This window comes from Giraffa tippelskirchi, chromosome 8 (genome assembly GCF_054371585.1).
Source record: "Giraffa tippelskirchi isolate mGirTip1 chromosome 8, T2T-mGirTip1v1.2.pri, whole genome shotgun sequence".
Classification (NCBI taxonomy): domain Eukaryota; kingdom Metazoa; phylum Chordata; class Mammalia; order Artiodactyla; family Giraffidae; genus Giraffa; species Giraffa tippelskirchi.
Window position 1 is genome coordinate 87912325 of NC_137282.1, and position 17161 is coordinate 87929485.

The following is a 17161-nucleotide window of genomic DNA, read 5'->3' on the forward strand; positions in this document are numbered from 1 at the left end:
CTTTGCGACCCCATGGACTGTAGCCTGCCAGGCTCCTATGTCCATGGAATTCTCCAGGCAAGAATACTGAAGTGGGTAACCCTTCCCTTCTCCAGGGGATCTTCCTGACCCAGGGATCGACCCTGGGTCTCCTGCATTGCAGTTAGATTCTTTACCATCTGAGCCATCAGGGACGCCCAGGGTGGAATAAACTTCGCATATTTGAGGAGCAGAGAAGGCAGGGGCAGTGAAAACATAGGAGGCCTTGGAGGTACTGAGTAGGCAGGGGCCAGATGCCTCAGGAGTTGGCAAGTCTGAATAAGGAAATCTGATATGCAGGGTGAGAAGTGCTTACTACTGAGTAAGGTAGTCCAGGCAGCCTTCAGGGAGCAAGCAGATCTTGAGCGGAGATCCCCAAAGGTCAACAAGGCTTTGCTAAGATGAAGTGGAGGTGCTAGTTTAATAGCATGCAGAAAGAGCTGGAGGCAAAAGGAAGCTTTAGTTCAAAACTTCCATTATTTTTTACTCTAGATGCCTGCACAGTAATGAAATAAGACAAAGAAAAGGTGAATTATTTGTTTTGTGCTTCTAAACTTTTAAAATGAAAAGTACATTTTTTGTTATAAGCTGCTGCTGCTGCTGCTGCGTCGCTTCAGTCGTGTCCAACTCTGTGCGACTCCATGGACGGCAGCCCACTAGGCTCCGCCGTCCCTGGGATTCTCCAGGCAAGAATACTGGAGTGGGTTACCATTTCCTTCTCCAGTGCATGAAAGGGAAAAGTTAAAGTGAAGTCGCTCAGTCGTGTCCGACTCTAAGCGACCCCATGGACTGTAGCCTACCAGGCTCCTCCGTCCATAGGATTTTCCAGGCAAGACTACTGGAGTGGGGTGCCATTGTCTTCTCCTTGTTATATGCTAGACCCCTGATAATATATAAACTTCCTGAAGCTTGGTATTCATAATCTTCAGCACCATAGTATTGACTTTGTACTAGTTTGAGGGAGGGAAAAAAAAAAATCACAGGTCAATTCTTTCTTTCTCCAACTAGGAAAAAAATAGGAACTTCTAATTTAAGTAAGAGTGGTTGCTAGAAATTTTAAAGAAAGTGTTTGCTTTTATATGAAGATTACGTAGCTCTAAATTATTTAAAGATCCTGTTACATTCCTTGGTCTCTCCACTTCTGCTTTAGTGTGTCAGGACATTTCAAACAGCAAACAAGAGATGAAGGGTTTCAACAAGTCCCAGGAGGATCAGAAGTAGCTGCCTGCATCTAAGTTCTGTCTAGCATTCATCTTCAATGTACTTATCGCTGTTGGTGAAATAAACAAAATCCAGAAGGTAAAAAAAAGAAAAAGTTAACTGCAAAAACTCCAAAAAGAAGGGGAAGGATAGAATTCTCAAAGTCATATTAATTAGGATCTTAGACATTGCAGAACTAGGATCTAGAATTCCTAGAACTGCAGGATTAGAGAACACAGGCTTATCTTCTAAATCACCCAGAGAAATTGGGAGACTGGCCTAGAAAATAAAATCATTACTAAGTATTGAATCTAGACATGACAGCATGATAAAATAACTGATCAGTACTTGAAAATATTCTGATTTAATTCCCGGTTCACATAATCCTAAAAGTTGATAGTGACTGAGATTATCTCATCCAATATTACTGCCAGTGTAAAAATTCTCTCTATAAAACATCTGGGAGAACACCAGCAACCTGAGACACTCAGGCTGGAGGCTCTAGTTGGTAGTAGGCAGTTCTATATTGGTTATAAAATCTGCTTTTAATGTTTAATTGCCAACCCTTAATTTTAGGTTGTTGTTAGGAAAACACAGTAACTTTCTTCATAACTATTTATGGCAAAATTTATACATGTTAATTTGGGAGTTAATTTCTTTGTTTTAAGTATATGAATAATAAACTATCAGTATATGTTCCTCCATACTAGACAAATAGCTCCTTGAAGGCAAAATCATATATCTTGTAAATCTTTATTTCTGACATAAGTGATGTAAGTAGAGTACCTTGCTTATATCAGGTTTACAAATTTTGGTGAAACAGTGAATCAGTGATCTGAAATGAAATGGATGCCTGTATTTAAAAATAGCCTATTAGCTGCTTTCTTGCCTAAACTGTTAGTTCAGGAGGGAAAAAAAAAAGAATACTCAAGTATCTGAAATATTTCTCTAAAACTTTATTCAAAGTTATCCACCTCCCTGTTAATAAGGTGTACAATTAATGTTCTGTGCCAGTATTACTAGGCCTGCCCATTGCCGGCAATGGACTTTGAGAAAACCCATTTCCTGACACCCCAAAAGTTAAATTACTCTTTTCAAAACATATTGAACTCCCGATACTTGCAAAAAGTATTACATGCACCATTTCCCCATCAATCTTTAAATCTGAACTTACATTATTAATCTACATCAGTATATGTTAAAATGAAGTCATTTCAACAAATCATGACTGTACAAATCAAAACACCACTAGTTAATATTGAGTATTTTACAAACACTACATTACATATTACCTTGCAATCTGAAACATTACATTTCATATTTGTGTAAGTTTATTTTAGATAACTGAAACTTCACAGAATTCAACGGCAAATAAAGTTTAAAAAATTTAGTTCTGTATATTAGTTCCAACTATCTCTATTTTACAATCTGTAAGGCTCATGTCATAGTTCAGCACCAGAAAGATCTAAGAAACTGTCGAACCAGTCTTCTTATTCATCCCATGTGATAGTTTGTTATTGTTGTTATTTTTAAGGTGAAAGTCTGAGAAAACTCTTTATATATCCTACTTCCAGACCTTGAGAAGTGGGATACTTTTTGGCTGGTCATACTATGTAAAAAACTTGAGTTGTATCTTTTAATTTTCACTGAACAGATACAAAAACAAAAAAGGAAAGGAATACTTACAACATGAATTTAGGCTGTCTGTTTTTAAGTTGAATTTATAATACTGAATCATTAGAAATAACTTCACAATGCCCTGTCCCTATCCTTCCTTTTTGTTTTAAATTTTTGAAAAGCAGCCAGAAAAATGTTTTATTTATTCCTCAAAATAAGGTACAAGGGAAGGATCACAGCCACAAGCTTTCTCATACACAGCTCCAATAACATCTCAAGGCTCTTCCACAAAATACACTTTGAACTGAGTAAGGAGCAGACCTAGGGAGCAGATCCATAGCCCCCAAAGGTACCATGTTTTCTATACCAGAGTCTGCTCAGTCCTGGCATCCCTCTGTTCACAGAGGTCATGACAGTAACTCATCACTGCCGGCCTGGATTTAAAGCAACAGTTTCCAGAACCAGTGTCACCGTCCCAGTTCTTCTCTCTCTCGAGGATTCACAAATTCTAGAAAAAGAGTGTTTGTCTTGTCATTTTCAAACTGGGTTTGTGTATATTTCATTAAAACCACACATTCCCTAAACTAAAAACTTTTTTTTCAAAAACCACAGGAACCTTCAGTAATCTTGTTTGTTCAAAGTATAAAATTCTTACATGTTTAAAAAAATTAAAATCGGAGACTAGTACCGCTGCTTTCCTTGCCAGAAGTGCACGATTTTAGGCTACATTTAAAAACTAAGCTTCATGCATACACATGGCCAGAGAGGTATGAAGTCTTACAGAGCCCTTAACATCCATCATCCGAGTACAGTAAGCATTGGCTAGACCACAACAGGAAGCATGTTAGCAAACTGAGCAAAGAGACTTTCTTAAGAACACGATAGTTTTCAGGCTCCATGTCAGTCACGTAAAAATTTAAGCAACATGTAATCTAAAATTGACCCCAGATGTCCCGTTCCCCCAACCGTTCCCATACGCTCCCCCACCCACCCTGAAGTCCTCCACCTCACAGAAGTATCTTAATGCTCCCCATTACTGATGACAGCTGCTTCAGGTTCTGCTGCTGTTGCAGGGAGTCTTGGCACTTTCTTAGCAGGGCTTGGAATATGCTAAAAACAAAAGAAACAAAAGAAAAATGTGGTTGCCTCTTACAGAGTTTTTTTCCCCAGGAGGAATCATGTTGCTAACCAAAGTTCTAATAGGAAAAGGGCAGCTCTGGAGAGGCTTATGCTAAATATATATTCTGTAGAACTTTTCATGGAGGGAGCAAAAATGTCCATTCTTTACCTTATGGTGAATGTATCATATGATTACCCCTGTAGCAAGGGAGAGGAGGGCCATGGAGATCTATCTACCATACCCAGTATTTCCCTTGTTGTATCTTGCCTTTGATTCAAACACTTGTGGCTTGATCTGCTACCTCAAAGAGGAAGACTATGCATTCAGCACATTTGTGCTGAGTGGATAAAATAAATAACTTCCAAGTTTTTAAAGTCCTCAGTTTGAAGCCTGGTTCTGATCTTGGTCAAGTTATTTAACTTCTTTCAGCTTCATCTCTAAAATGGGCACAGTAGCATTTACCTCAAGGGGGTTTTTATAAGGGTTTATGTAGAAAATCTAAAAAGTGACAAGCATGTAATAGGAATTCCAGTCATAGCAATTACTATTTCTTCTTGACATCTGGAGGTAGATTAAGACAATGGCCTGAGAGAAGGGATGTGAGGCACTCAACACCCAGCCCCTGCTTCATCTCTCACCAAGATACAAACCACAAGTGAGCCTTCTCAGTTTTGCTTTAAACTTTGGTATTGCTAAAAAAAACCCTAGTGCTTACTGTGCACTGAAAAACACTAGTAACTGCAAAGCACTGCATACAACTGGAAAATGGCACAGCTGGAACCCACTCCCAGAGCCCTGGTTCTGAATCACCCGGCTTTATTGACATTCCTTTAAGTGGATAAATCTCAGTGAGGTCACCTCAGTCAGGAGATCAGGGGATGTAGATTGTCTTATCCAGTCAAAGCCCAAGACCAAACACAATGAGCATTACTTACCTCGGCTGTAGTGCTCGAGTGCACGAGGCCTACTCCCTCATCCAAAGTGTCGTCGTTTAGAGAGGGGCGCCGAGCGTAAGTTCTTCTGTGTTTTTCGTCTACTCGAACTAGGTACCATGTTCCTTTGAAGAGGGAATCTATGGAACTCTGGGGAATGTAGTTGGCTAAAGGAAAGGCAGAGGATAAGAAAAATGAGTTATAATGTATAACTCATCTGGTAATAAAATAGCCCTCCAGTAGGCTTCTGGGTGTATATTAACAATTTAATGTTTTTACCCAAGTGATGAGTGTCCTCTCGGAGCTTCATGTTTTCAGCAAAAATATCTGGTGCCACACAAGTTCTTGAGTCAAGCCTTGACTTAAGATCACATATGCTTGCTACTATTTTATCAAGAGCAGACCCTAAAATAGCACATAATTGCAACATTAAAACACTAAAAACAGTATACATATTCCAAAGCCTGAACAAAATGCTGCCAAAGGGAAAAAACAACTTTTCATTTCTTTCAGAACTACAGGCTATTGTTTAGTTAAAAGATAAGATGTTATTTATTTGACGTAGCTTCCTATGAGCCTTGACTAGACATTTGTTCAGCCTTGGCCAGTAGACAACTGAGGAAATAGGTGGGATGTGAAACTATAAATAACTTGTCTAGAGTCAACCAACAGTTTCAGAATAATGCCAAGTCTTTCATCCGTTTTTCTCTGTATTTTTGCTCCTTCCTGCTCAGGGAGGGCACAAAAGTATCCTTAAATACAGCTAAGACCACATCCTGATAAAGATTAGATAACTTAAGAAACCACTAAGCCTACAAGAAATGGCCTGGTATTATTCACTCCTATGATCAGTCTCAATCATTAGTGTGAAGACTCAAAAGCTGCCCACCTTAAATAAGGACTCTTCCTTTTCTCTACCTATGCTTTAAAAAAATGCCATAAAAGGGACTTCCTGGGTGGTCCAGTGGTTAAGAAACTGTCTTGTGATGCAGAGGAAGCGTTTGATCCCTAGCTGGGGAACTAAGATGCCACGTGCCTCAGAGCAACTAGCCCGGCACGCTGCAACTGCAAAGCCCAGGCACCTGAGAGCCCACGCACAACCTCTGAGCCTGCACACCACAACTAGGAGTCTAAGCACTGCAACTAAGACCCCACGTGGCCAATAATAAATAAATGTTTTTTAAATGATAATAGATAAAAATAAGATTACTTGCCAAAGAAGGAAAAGTCAAACACTATACCATTAAAAAAAAAAAATGTTTGAGCTCATTATACAGTTTTTTTCCTGACTTGGAAAGAAGGAAAGATATTCTGACTCAGACATAATCCTGCCATTTACCCAGTTAAAGCAGAATTTTGGGGCAGAGTGTTGAAAGAAGTAATAAAGATTAAAATGTCATAAAGATCTATGGAAGAGAGTTAATTGTTCACTTGAGAAGCCTGCTAAGTCAACCTTACCATAGTAGGTTCTCAACATATTGTTGATAAAAGACTCAGTGTTTACCTGGTGTGGCATCTTGTGTAACTTTGAGGGAGTACAGAGTGGCAGCCAAACCAGAACCATAAGAAAACACGCCAATCCTCTTTCCTGCCAGCTGCTGAGGTGAGTACCTATGTAGGAGGGAAAAAAGCTCTTAAATTAAAGTTTAACTCATCCTACTATAGTGGGTAGAAAACCACAGCTGGAGTAAACTTCATCCTAAGCCTAGGGATCTGACCTAAAGTTCTACTGTTTACAGTAAGTAGATTGACAACAAGAGTTCTCACCTCTCTAGGAATGATGGAGTTGAGAAAAGTTATGCCCTAAAATAAACTACTTTGTCAACTGGGAATTTATGGTTCGATTGTAGGTCAAGAATAATAAGACCATGCGAACAGCAGCGGGGAAAGCTAATGTGAAATTTAGTACTCTGGGATAAATAACTATAGCCTCATTCCATATCTCCTTCAAGTCAATAGAGAATAGGCTAGAGAACCTGAAAGTAAAATACCATTCGGTGACCTGCCACCAACATGCCTGATACCAGATCTGGTGTTAGAAATGTAACATCCCCAAACAAGGGGACTGAAGCAATGGAAATCTATACTTACTGTGCGAGAACAGAAGCCAGGGAGCCGTACACTGAAGATGTGTACATATTTCCATTTTGATTTGACACAAGCAAAGATGCTTTTGTTTTCTGATTGAAGACTTCTGAACTAGCTTTCATAAATGCCTTTTCCACGTCTCTGTCAAAGTAGGTATCTTCTAATTTAACATCCCTGAAAATTTAGAAAAAAGATAATCTTACAGTGTCCAAAGACTATATTTTTATTATATTACTTACTGGACCTAACTACTATTCTAATAGAAGTATATGATGCTGATTTCCCATTTATTAAAAACCAAGTAGCAGTATGCTAATTGCTACGTAAGATATAACAGTTGTACAAATATGGTCCTTTTTCTGAAAAGTTTTTTTTAATGATCAAGACAACATAATTCTAATGGGTAAATAACCCACTACAGCTCTGTCATCACCAAACAGAATATACTACTATTTCGAGTCCATAATATTGTCTATTTAAAAGTGAAAGTGAATTCGCTCAGTTGTGTCCGACTCTTTGTGACCCCATGGATTGTAGCTTAACAGGCTCCTCCGTCCATGGGATTTTCCAGGCAAGAGTACTGGAGTGGGTTGCCATTTCCTTCTCCAGAGGATCTTCCCGACCCAGGGATCAAACCCAGGTCTCCCACATTGTAGGCAAATGATTAACCGTCGGAGCCACCAGGGACGTCATGTAGTTAGAAGAGTCACATTTATAGGAGCCAAGTGTTAAACAGTTAAAAAATATTTTATCAGATGGAGAAGGGACACAGGAGAAACAGCAAGAGTTTAACAGGCATAGCATGCCGGGAGGCCCCAAAAGTGGGGAAAACAGAAGGAGTATGAGAGCAGATATCAGGAGTGGCCAAGGGCAGAATGGATGTGGGCAGAGGAGAGGCAGGGAGAAGAGTGAAGACGCTGCTGTATAAATACAGGCACTTGAGGGGCTATGTTATCAAGGTGACAACAGGAACAGATCTAACAGGAGGAAATAAGAAAATCTGAGTGGAAAAGACTAAAGAATTTATATAGGTGAGGGACCACCTCTCTGGGACTCTTTCTTCACTGATTAAATGGGTTAGACAAGATGACTTCTTTTGACTCTAAAATTTTCATGTCTGTATAAATAGTGGTTTAACTGATATAAAAAAATACTCTCACATAGAAGGGAGAAAAATGGTAATTCCTCTTACCCAAAGGCTTCTAGGCCACTGTAGATACTATTTTTATCTCTGTTCTGGTCATTAAGGAAGTCATTCAGCAACATCCGAGCTAGAGATTTCTGAACCAGTTTACAATAGGGTGAGTGGAAGATCATAAAACCAAAATCATTCAAAGTGAAATCTCTATCATTTCCCTCTGAAAGAGAAATCCAAAGATATTATGAAATCATTTAAGCCATTAACTTTTGAAGCCTGATTTTTAGAATGTCTTTATATCTCTAAGTAGCAATCAAAAATATACTGTATAATGAAATATCTCTATGGTTTAAAATTTGTATCAAAAAGACATCCAAAAGTAGAACAATATACACTATTATTGGTTTTCAAACTAAACTATCACAACCCATTAGTGGGCTGTGTAATCAATTTAGTGGATCAAGGCCAGTATTTTTTTTTTTAGTCTTAATAAATTAGGAGGTTGTTTTATTGTTTGAATGAAAAAGACTAAAGTAGAAAAGAGTAAACGGTATAACTTGCAGCATGGGCAAAAAAATTTGATGACATTAGTTTCCATTTAACTGCACATAAGAATGCAAAGTCTATTTCTTACTGTAGATTCTAATAAATGTTAGAAAATCACTGTACTGTTAAATACTGGTAAACAGTATATACTACATACTTCAAGAATGCGTCTTATCTAAAGCCACTATGTTTCCTAATATCTGTTATTGAATCTTATTTTTAACCCTCTCTCACAAACCCTATAAAGCAAAGTTGGACTATGGAAAAAGCATACTTTATATAATACTGTGTGCTTTCATGGTTTTAATTCAAATACTGTTCTTCTCAGTATCTCAAGCACTTTCTCAGGGTTAAAGATAGAGATTGATGATGACACTAAAACAGCAAGTATGAATTGACAGAAGTGAAGCGAAAGTCGCCCAGTCGTGTCCAACTCTTTGCGACCCTGTGGACTATACATACAGTCCATGGAATTCTCCAGGCCAGAATACTGGAGTGGGTAGCCTTTCCCTTCTCCAGGGGATCTTCCCAACCCAGGGATCGAACCCAGGTCTCCTTCATTGCAGGCGGATTCTTTACCAGCTGAGCCACAAGGGAAGCCCATGAATTCACAGGTCAAGTACAAAAAGACTATGTGGAGAGGCGGGGGTCACTTTGGTAATTTATTTTCATTAGTTTTCTCCGGGTCACAGTTGCAAACTACAATTTGTTTGCAACTGTCTTCCTCTCTCAGAATATGTACCAAATTCAAGTTACTTTCTTTTACCTTACTTTTGATATTCTTACTGAGTTAAGTCATCCTAAGTATTTTTACAGAAATAAACTTCGTTTGCAAAGTTTATCTGTTCTCTTAAATTACACATTACCAGAAACTGTGGGAAAACTATGCTATTTGGTGGGTGAGGAAGCAATGGTTAAAGGAAAACACTAATGAAGGATGCCCACGAAGCAGTGTCTCACTAAACACAGTCAGTACATTACACTGCCCTCGACAGATAGCAAAACCAAGGAAAACTGATGAAGCCCACCTTTCTGCCACTGGGCACGGATCTTCTTGCGGTAGACAGAATAGCACCGGTCTAACGCACTGAGGTAGCACTGTATGGACAGTTTTCCATCTACTATAGGATATTCAGAAAGCATATCAGGCTTGTAAAAGTCATAGGCATGTTGCATATGTGTCCCACGAAGTCCTATTAGAACAAAAAAGGAAGAGGTCCATGTAACTCTGCTTCCTGATGTATGTTACTAAGCAAATTGCATTATCTGGGAACTTTTCTTAAATCTAGTCAACTCATCACTTGCAGAATAGAAATCACAAGGTGAAACAAGTATGTAATTGAAGTGAAACATAACAATATCCACGGACAGGCCTAAGCCTCTTGATATATAACATTTTATGCAAGTTTCATACACCTAACTGGGAGATCACAATTGCTCTGAATTGAAAACAAATTACTATATGACTATGGGCAAGTTACTTCTCCAAGTTGTTAGCAACCCTACTTAAACCCATTTTACTCCTCTGTAAAATGGGGATGACATCACTTACGTCATAGGATTGCTATGAAGACTAAATATGATAACACACATAAAGCTCTTAGCAGGTAGTGCCTGCATTTAATGAACACCAAGTACAAGCTTCTAATTTTTAAATTTCTCAGCATATTGTGCAAAAAATAAAAAATACTTCCCAAACACTCACCTCGTTCAAAAATTAAAGGTGCATTAGGCCCAATTAGCATAGCAACGGCTCCAACTCCACCTGTAGGTCTAGCATTTCCTGTGGCATATACAGCAATATCCCCTGCAACTACCAGGGCATACCGTCCTGAAAAATATTATTTTTTGTTAGTTTACAAGAAGGTGATTGGCACCCTAACTATCATACATACAAACTGAAAGTATTGTATTTTCCCAGAATGTATTATATTTTCCCATCTTCGGTAAAGAAAAAAAAAATTGACTCAATTTTGATAGATAATTTTAGCCTACATGATAAAGAGAACTAATCTGTAAATCAAATAAGTTGAAAGTCATAGCTATCTTTCTGAACACGTTCAAACAAGCATAACTGGTAAAAGTCTGCAAACGTTATTAGGGCCTATTCATCCTCAAGGAGAATTTCTTTGGAAAAATATGCAACATACCATCCCAAGAGCTGGACTCAATCCAGTTAACAGCATTGAAGACAGCAGCTGTGCCTCCATAGCATGCATTAGTTGTGTCTATTCCTTCTATATCCGTATTCCCAGACTCTTCAAAGAGCTGCATCAAATTTGTCTTCACTGACTTTGATTTGTCAATGATTGTCTCGGTTCCAACTTCGAGCCGCCCAATGCAGTCATAAGAAAGGCTATTTCTCTCCATAAGATTCTGGACCACAGTCATGCACAGAGAGTTGATATCTTCTCTATCTGTGCAGAAGCCCATCTTGGCCTGGCCCAAGCCAATAGTATACTTTCCAGCATCTACACCATCATATTTTTCCAACTCTGCTTGATCAACATATTGAGAAGGAAAATAGATCTCAAGGGCAACAATTCCCACATCTTTGGGCCAGCAGGCTTCTGTATTCAAAGGAAGTGACCCAGGCATGGTGAAAGAACTTTAGAAAGAAAAATAGAAAAAACAACAACATTGTTTTAGATTATAGGTTGTAGACTGTCAAGTTCAAACTTGAGAAATCAACATTGATATTAATTTCTAAATTTAGTATATTCTTAGGACAGTCAATTTTAATATGTGGAGGTAGCAATGATAGTATGAGCAGAGTTACTGACTCCATTATTATTTAAAGTTATCATTGTTTAGAAAGACTTACAGGTTATTCAAAACTAGGTATCTTTAGATTTAAAATATGATTATCAGAGGTAAAGAAAACTGAAATAAGACTCATCTATGTTGTAAAGAACTATGAGATAAAATAAAATGAGAATTTAGTGACGTGGCCCACAGATCAGAACTCAACTATCTGATCTATTCCTGGCCACTCAAAAAGTTTAAGTCATTCATTCATTTCCATATATGGATTATTCACAGCTATTGACTTTATGGGACTTTACATACTAACAGTTTTAGTTAAACTAACATACTAAACTAAACTAAAACTGTTACATACTAACAGTTTTAATTAGATCAAACAGTATTGCATTCTTTATTGATCTAAACAATCTCAGTACATAGAAAAGCCACACTGTCAAGTCTGCCATGGCACTCTATTCAAGGCCCCTGCTATTAAAATCTCAGCCTTCCAAAGTAACCCCCACCCCAACCCCACCATCTAGAATCCAAATGATTACAATTTAAAGCAAAGACAAGTTCCTGGACCCATAACAGGTCAAAAACCAATATTCTGTACTTTCCACAGCTAGTGTACAGGTGATAAATGATCATGAGATCACAAGATTATCATTTAGCTTCTACATCAGGCAAAAGAAAACAACTGATCCAAATCTGAAAACTGGTACCATAATCCACATATTATTTGCGTGGCATCTTAGACAACACCTCTTAATCCCCTTTTTTTTAAAAAAGGGCCTTTAAAAGTTGCAGTGTTGCCATACCAGCGTTCAGTAGTGTTTAGATTTATTTACCAACAGTGAAAAGAAAATGTGCTAGCCACTCAAGAGTGTTGCTATGACCTATGGGCAAGTCACATAACCTATCAGAGTCTCAATTCCTTTAGAGGTTATTTCAATCAGAAAAAGAGAAATTACTTGAGATGTTTCTAACAAGGAGGAGGATTTTAATATAGGGAAATGGTTACCACTCCGTTGGCCCGGATACAGGAGCAAAAGAGGGGAAGATGGTTACTCTTCAGACCCCACGAGCACACACTCCTACTGAGGCTGCACCTTGGCTGCTGAGTGAGAGCCAAAGCCCCACACTCTCACTGCTGTTGCCACTGACCAAAAGGCAGATCCTGTATTTATGTCATTTTTCTTCTTCCAGTCTGCCAACACAGGTGCAGTATTGGCGATAATGAAATCACAGCCTATTGCCATAGTGAGTTGTTAGTTATTGAAATCTTGAGAAGATATCTCAAGCAGAGAAGCTGTCCTTAAATCACGAGATCTACCCTTTGCCTGAAGGTTATCAAGATATGAGTATTAAAACCTGAAAAATAAGCACCTAAAATATAGTCACAAAATCTTAAGTTAAAGGTCTAAGGGACACCAGTTGAATCTTCCTTCTAAATATAAGAATCTTATTTATATTTTTTCATCCATCCAAACAATGACGACATGTTAAATGCCAAACATTCGGGATAAGTTTAATAGGAGGTAACCCTTGCCCTTTCAAATATTCACTGTCGTGTGGGATAGTAAGCTACAAATACAACAATAAACAAGTGAAACAACAGAGACAGTCCAGTCTCATTCTGTTAGGAGAACTACCTAACCCAACCAGGGAAGGAATGAGAAGAAAGACTTCTTGGTTACTGGGGCCTGACCCGAGTCTTAGGAATGAGCTGGAATAATCAGTAAAGCTCTGCAGAAGCAGATGGTAGTAGTTTTCACAGGATGGACAACATAAACAAAGGCACACCACAAGGAACCATGAAAAGTTATACTAATTTACTGAAGTGAAATGTGAGCCCAATGAGTAGATTAGGCAAGTAGTGGGTCAAGAGAGCCAGCTAAGGGTTGAGTCATAAAGGTCCTGGCATGTGATGTTAGCAAGCTTCAGCATCATCGTGAAGGCAGTAAGAAGCCATCAAAAGAGTTTTAAACAACATGGTTATATTAGTGTTCAGATCAGTCTTTTTCCAATTCTGGAATCAATTTAGCGAGTGTCAAACAACATCTTTTAAAAACAAAATAGAAAAGAACAAAATATCAGATTGCAGGGCACATGGTAAATGCTGAGAATTTTTCATGAAAATTTTAATTATTCACACGTATCCTGGGTTGCAATACAACGTGGATTCCTTACCGAGGGACACAGCCAGAAAAGTATGAGTCCCCATATTACACAGTCACTGGTGCTATGTGGAGGATGGATCTGAGTTAGGAAGTTGATATGGAAGCCCAAAGAGATACAGATCATGAAACAGCAATTACTACATGAAGAGAAAAGGAGCAGCATCAGAATATTTTGGAAGCAAAAAACTGGCAGAAATTGTGATTGACTAGATGGTAGGAAAAGGATGAAATATTCAGGGTAGATAACTCCCAGATTTCTAGCCTCCACTGTTGTATTTCTTGACAGAATCACTCACTGTCAGATACACTAAAGTGAGCAGAGAAGCACCTCTCACTTTGTCCCATCTCTTCCCTCTTACAGGCAAACCCATCGATTTTATGGTAATCTAAATTCGGCCACACTGAGGTTGAAATGAAGACCGAAAGGGACTATCTAATGTGTCACAAGGCATATTGTAAGTTTATAATAAAATATGTTTAAGTCGTCTGCATAGTCCACAGAAAAGAACTCTAAAACTAGTGTTAAAAACAAAAAGCAATTCCTATACTTATAAAAAGAACCCCTCCTATATGCTACCCTTTAAATCACCACAACAGAGGTGGTAGGATTAACCACTTTTCCAGCCTTTCCCACAAGGTTATCCTTTACATTCTTTTCAACTCGTCAAACTGCTCTAAACATGATGAGGACAGTATAATCTTCCCTGCCTGGTCCAATAGCTTGCAGTGCTGTTGGGGAAATAAAGTGGAAAAATACATATAATCTTCTGAAGATATGAACCAGTTTACGCCATAAAGCAAAGCTCTAATTCCAGAATTAATCTATGTTTATCATAATCAAACCAGCTCTGATTAGTTCCTATTATATAGTACTTACTACTCTATTATTAAGTCTCCTAGAGTTAAACAAGTGACTTGTTTCACTTCAGGGAAAAAAAATGTAGCTAAACTAAATTAACCCATACCCATCAAAGTGAATCATGACTCCGACTTTGGTGTGGAAAATTTTTTACATTGTCTAATTCAGTCAACATTGCTCATTCTCTGAGGATTTTTGATAGCCAAAGTATTTTCGTTACATCCTTGGTAAAAGTTAGTGAAGTGAAAGTCGCTCAGTCGTGTCTGACTCTTTGAGACCCCATGGACTATACAGTCCATGGAATTCTCCAGGCCAAAATACTGGAATGGGTAGCCTTTCCTTTCTCCAGGGGATCTTCCCAACCCAGGGATGAAACCCACATCTCCCACATTGCAGGCGGATTCTTTACCAGCTGAGCCACAAGGGAAGCCTTGGTAAAACACCATCTAATTTGAAAATATTTACCTTTTGGTTGAAATTGAGGGAGAGTGAGAAAAGTAGAAAAAAAGAGGAATATTAATTCAGAAAGTAATTGGCTTCATGGCATTTAAAACAACAAAAAGATTGATATAGTTTCTGGTCTAAAATCTTTACTTTATTCTATTAAGTGTGTGCTCGTATGCCATCCTCTCAAACGTTCTCTGATATAGGCCAGACATAAACTAGAGAAAGAAAAAAAGGCCAGCTAAAGATCTGAGATGTTCAATAAAAAGATGTAAATTTTCATTTAAAATTTCTTCTTTACAAAGGAGGAGAAAAACACACTTTTACCACAGAACTCTGTGAACCTCCCAAAGCTATCTTCCAACAAAGACCAAAAGAAGACTCAATCTGTCCTAAAGTGAAAGCTCACACCCTCTGGTGGACAGGAAGAGCTCCAGGTCCCACTTCCTCGTGAACAATTTCTGAATGCCTCCTGCCTAGGAGGACACAAGATGGACCAATATGATCCCCTGAGAATCTTTTAAGATTGTGAATGACAGACAGATGGGAAAAAAAAAAAAAAGGCAAAAAAGCAGAGAAATCAGCTAGGAATGCTGATAGAAGGACAGACCTAGCTCCTCAGGGCTCATCAGGGAGGGACTTCGGCATCAGTTCCCAGGGCCATGATGCCAGCCTCCTGACCTCTCTGCCTCCATCCTTCCCCTGTCCTAGGATCACCTTTCTAAAATGCCATCTGACCTTTGATAAGATGCTATTTAAAACTATTCCAAGCTTCTTCCTTGCATTGCACAAGGAGCTTCTGGAAAGCAAGAAGTGCTACCTTGTTAGTCTTTGTGTCCCTAGTCTCCAGCCCAATGCTTGACATAGGCTAGAAGCTGGATGTTGAATAAATGAAATTCTACTAGCCTTCTAATCTAAAATTAGTAACAACCATAAGAAATCATAAAGCTGAAGCATAAAAAAGCAGAATCGTAAGAGGAGCTCCATGGTTACAGAAGAAAGCAATAGCTGCAAATAATTAGATTATTGGTTCAAACACATTTATAACTACTGTCCAGTCTCACATAATTGTAAACATTCATCCATAGCCCAGGTGGATATCTTTTGAGGCTGTAATTCAACATGCACTACTGGTACACGTGCATACCTGTGACTGTTTCTGATTAAGCAGTTTATAGGATTACATTTTATTATCTACCTTTTTTTTCCTCTTACGAGCGAACACTAATTTTGAAAATTAGTTTCTAGATTTTAAACATTAGTCTAATAAACACAAAATTAGTCTTCTGAAGCATAATGGCATTAATCAATATTTAAAACATAAAATTCTATAATGGGTTTTAAGAATGTGTAGTGCACACAATGGTTATCTGTCCTAGGATAAAAATTAAAATTCTCCCTTCCATTAGAGAGGAAAACTCTCCTTTAGCAGCATGACAGGATGCCATACCTGTGTGAGGGATAAAGAACTGCAGTCTCCAGGTCTGTCACTCTGTTTCCTCCTTCAGGCACTAGGAATTTCAAATAAGAACCTCTTTTAAAGTCATATATCAAATAATGACTCCAATTCAAAGTAAGTTAAAATAAACATTCCCTGATCCAATTACATTATGTAGAACAGAATTTGACTTTGCTTAAGGAAAAAAAAAATGGTACTTAAAGATTATAAAACTTTTTTCTCCTTATTTTATTAGCTCTTACAGTGGTAGTTTCAGTCCTGGTAATAAGTTGATACATGTAGTTCATATGACTGATTCAGGCTTTAAACCAAGTATGATGCTGGGAGAGTTGTAATCTTCTTTACTAAAGTAGGGTTTTCAAGAATTGGGGGAGAGGAGTATAAGTTGTACTAGGCTAACAAATCTCTGGAGTAAAGAGACTTACACATTCAAGAGCTTGCTCTGCACTTAGGCGCTTGTGACTTTAATGACAATCTGTGCCTTTCTGAGCTTCAATTTCCTCATCTGTAAAATGGAGCTAATACCTGCCCTCCTGGTTCATTGTAAAGGATGCTTGAGAAGATAAAACATATAAAAAATATAAAGCACCAACACACTGATTATTATCTTACTTCTTAGTATTTTTCAAACAAAAACAAATGTTTCTAGCAAGAGCTAGTTACCTTCATTTATTTAATCTTATGCTCCTGGTTTTTAACATGGTCACTCTCACCTACCCCAACCTTTTAGAAAGTGATTTTCCTCTTAGAGCTTGGGTTAAAAAGGTAGATATTTGATATCAAGACCAAGGATCATTAACCTTTAGCATCAT

At 38.2% G+C, this 17161-nt stretch overlaps 1 protein-coding gene across 50 annotated transcripts in view; it reads right to left on the minus strand.

Moving 5' to 3' along the window:
• Positions 1-2159: 2159 nt before the first annotated feature.
• HMGCS1 (3-hydroxy-3-methylglutaryl-CoA synthase 1) overlaps positions 2160-17161 on the minus strand; it is a 28056-nt gene continuing 13054 nt past the window's right edge. For 28 of the 50 annotated variants that reach the window (XM_081517615.1, XM_081517618.1, XM_081517609.1 and 25 more), the window contains 11 exons: positions 16775-16902; positions 16341-16401; positions 10810-11267; positions 10365-10490; positions 9688-9852; positions 8168-8333; positions 6979-7149; positions 6392-6498; positions 5167-5292; positions 4891-5054; positions 2160-3945 (listed from right to left, as the gene is read on the minus strand). In XM_081517615.1, coding sequence (XP_081373741.1) covers positions 3856-3945; positions 4891-5054; positions 5167-5292; positions 6392-6498; positions 6979-7149; positions 8168-8333; positions 9688-9852; positions 10365-10490; positions 10810-11267; positions 16341-16401; positions 16775-16778 — 1638 coding nt within the window. In that variant the 5' untranslated portion in view covers positions 16779-16902 and the 3' untranslated portion in view covers positions 2160-3855. Of the gene's footprint in view, positions 3946-4890; positions 5055-5166; positions 5293-6391; positions 6499-6978; positions 7150-8167; positions 8334-9687; positions 9853-10364; positions 10491-10809; positions 11268-16340; positions 16402-16591; positions 16694-16774; positions 16903-17161 lie in introns of all 50 variants that reach the window. The other 22 variants (XM_081517604.1, XM_081517638.1, XM_081517601.1 and 19 more) reach the window with 3 other exon arrangements.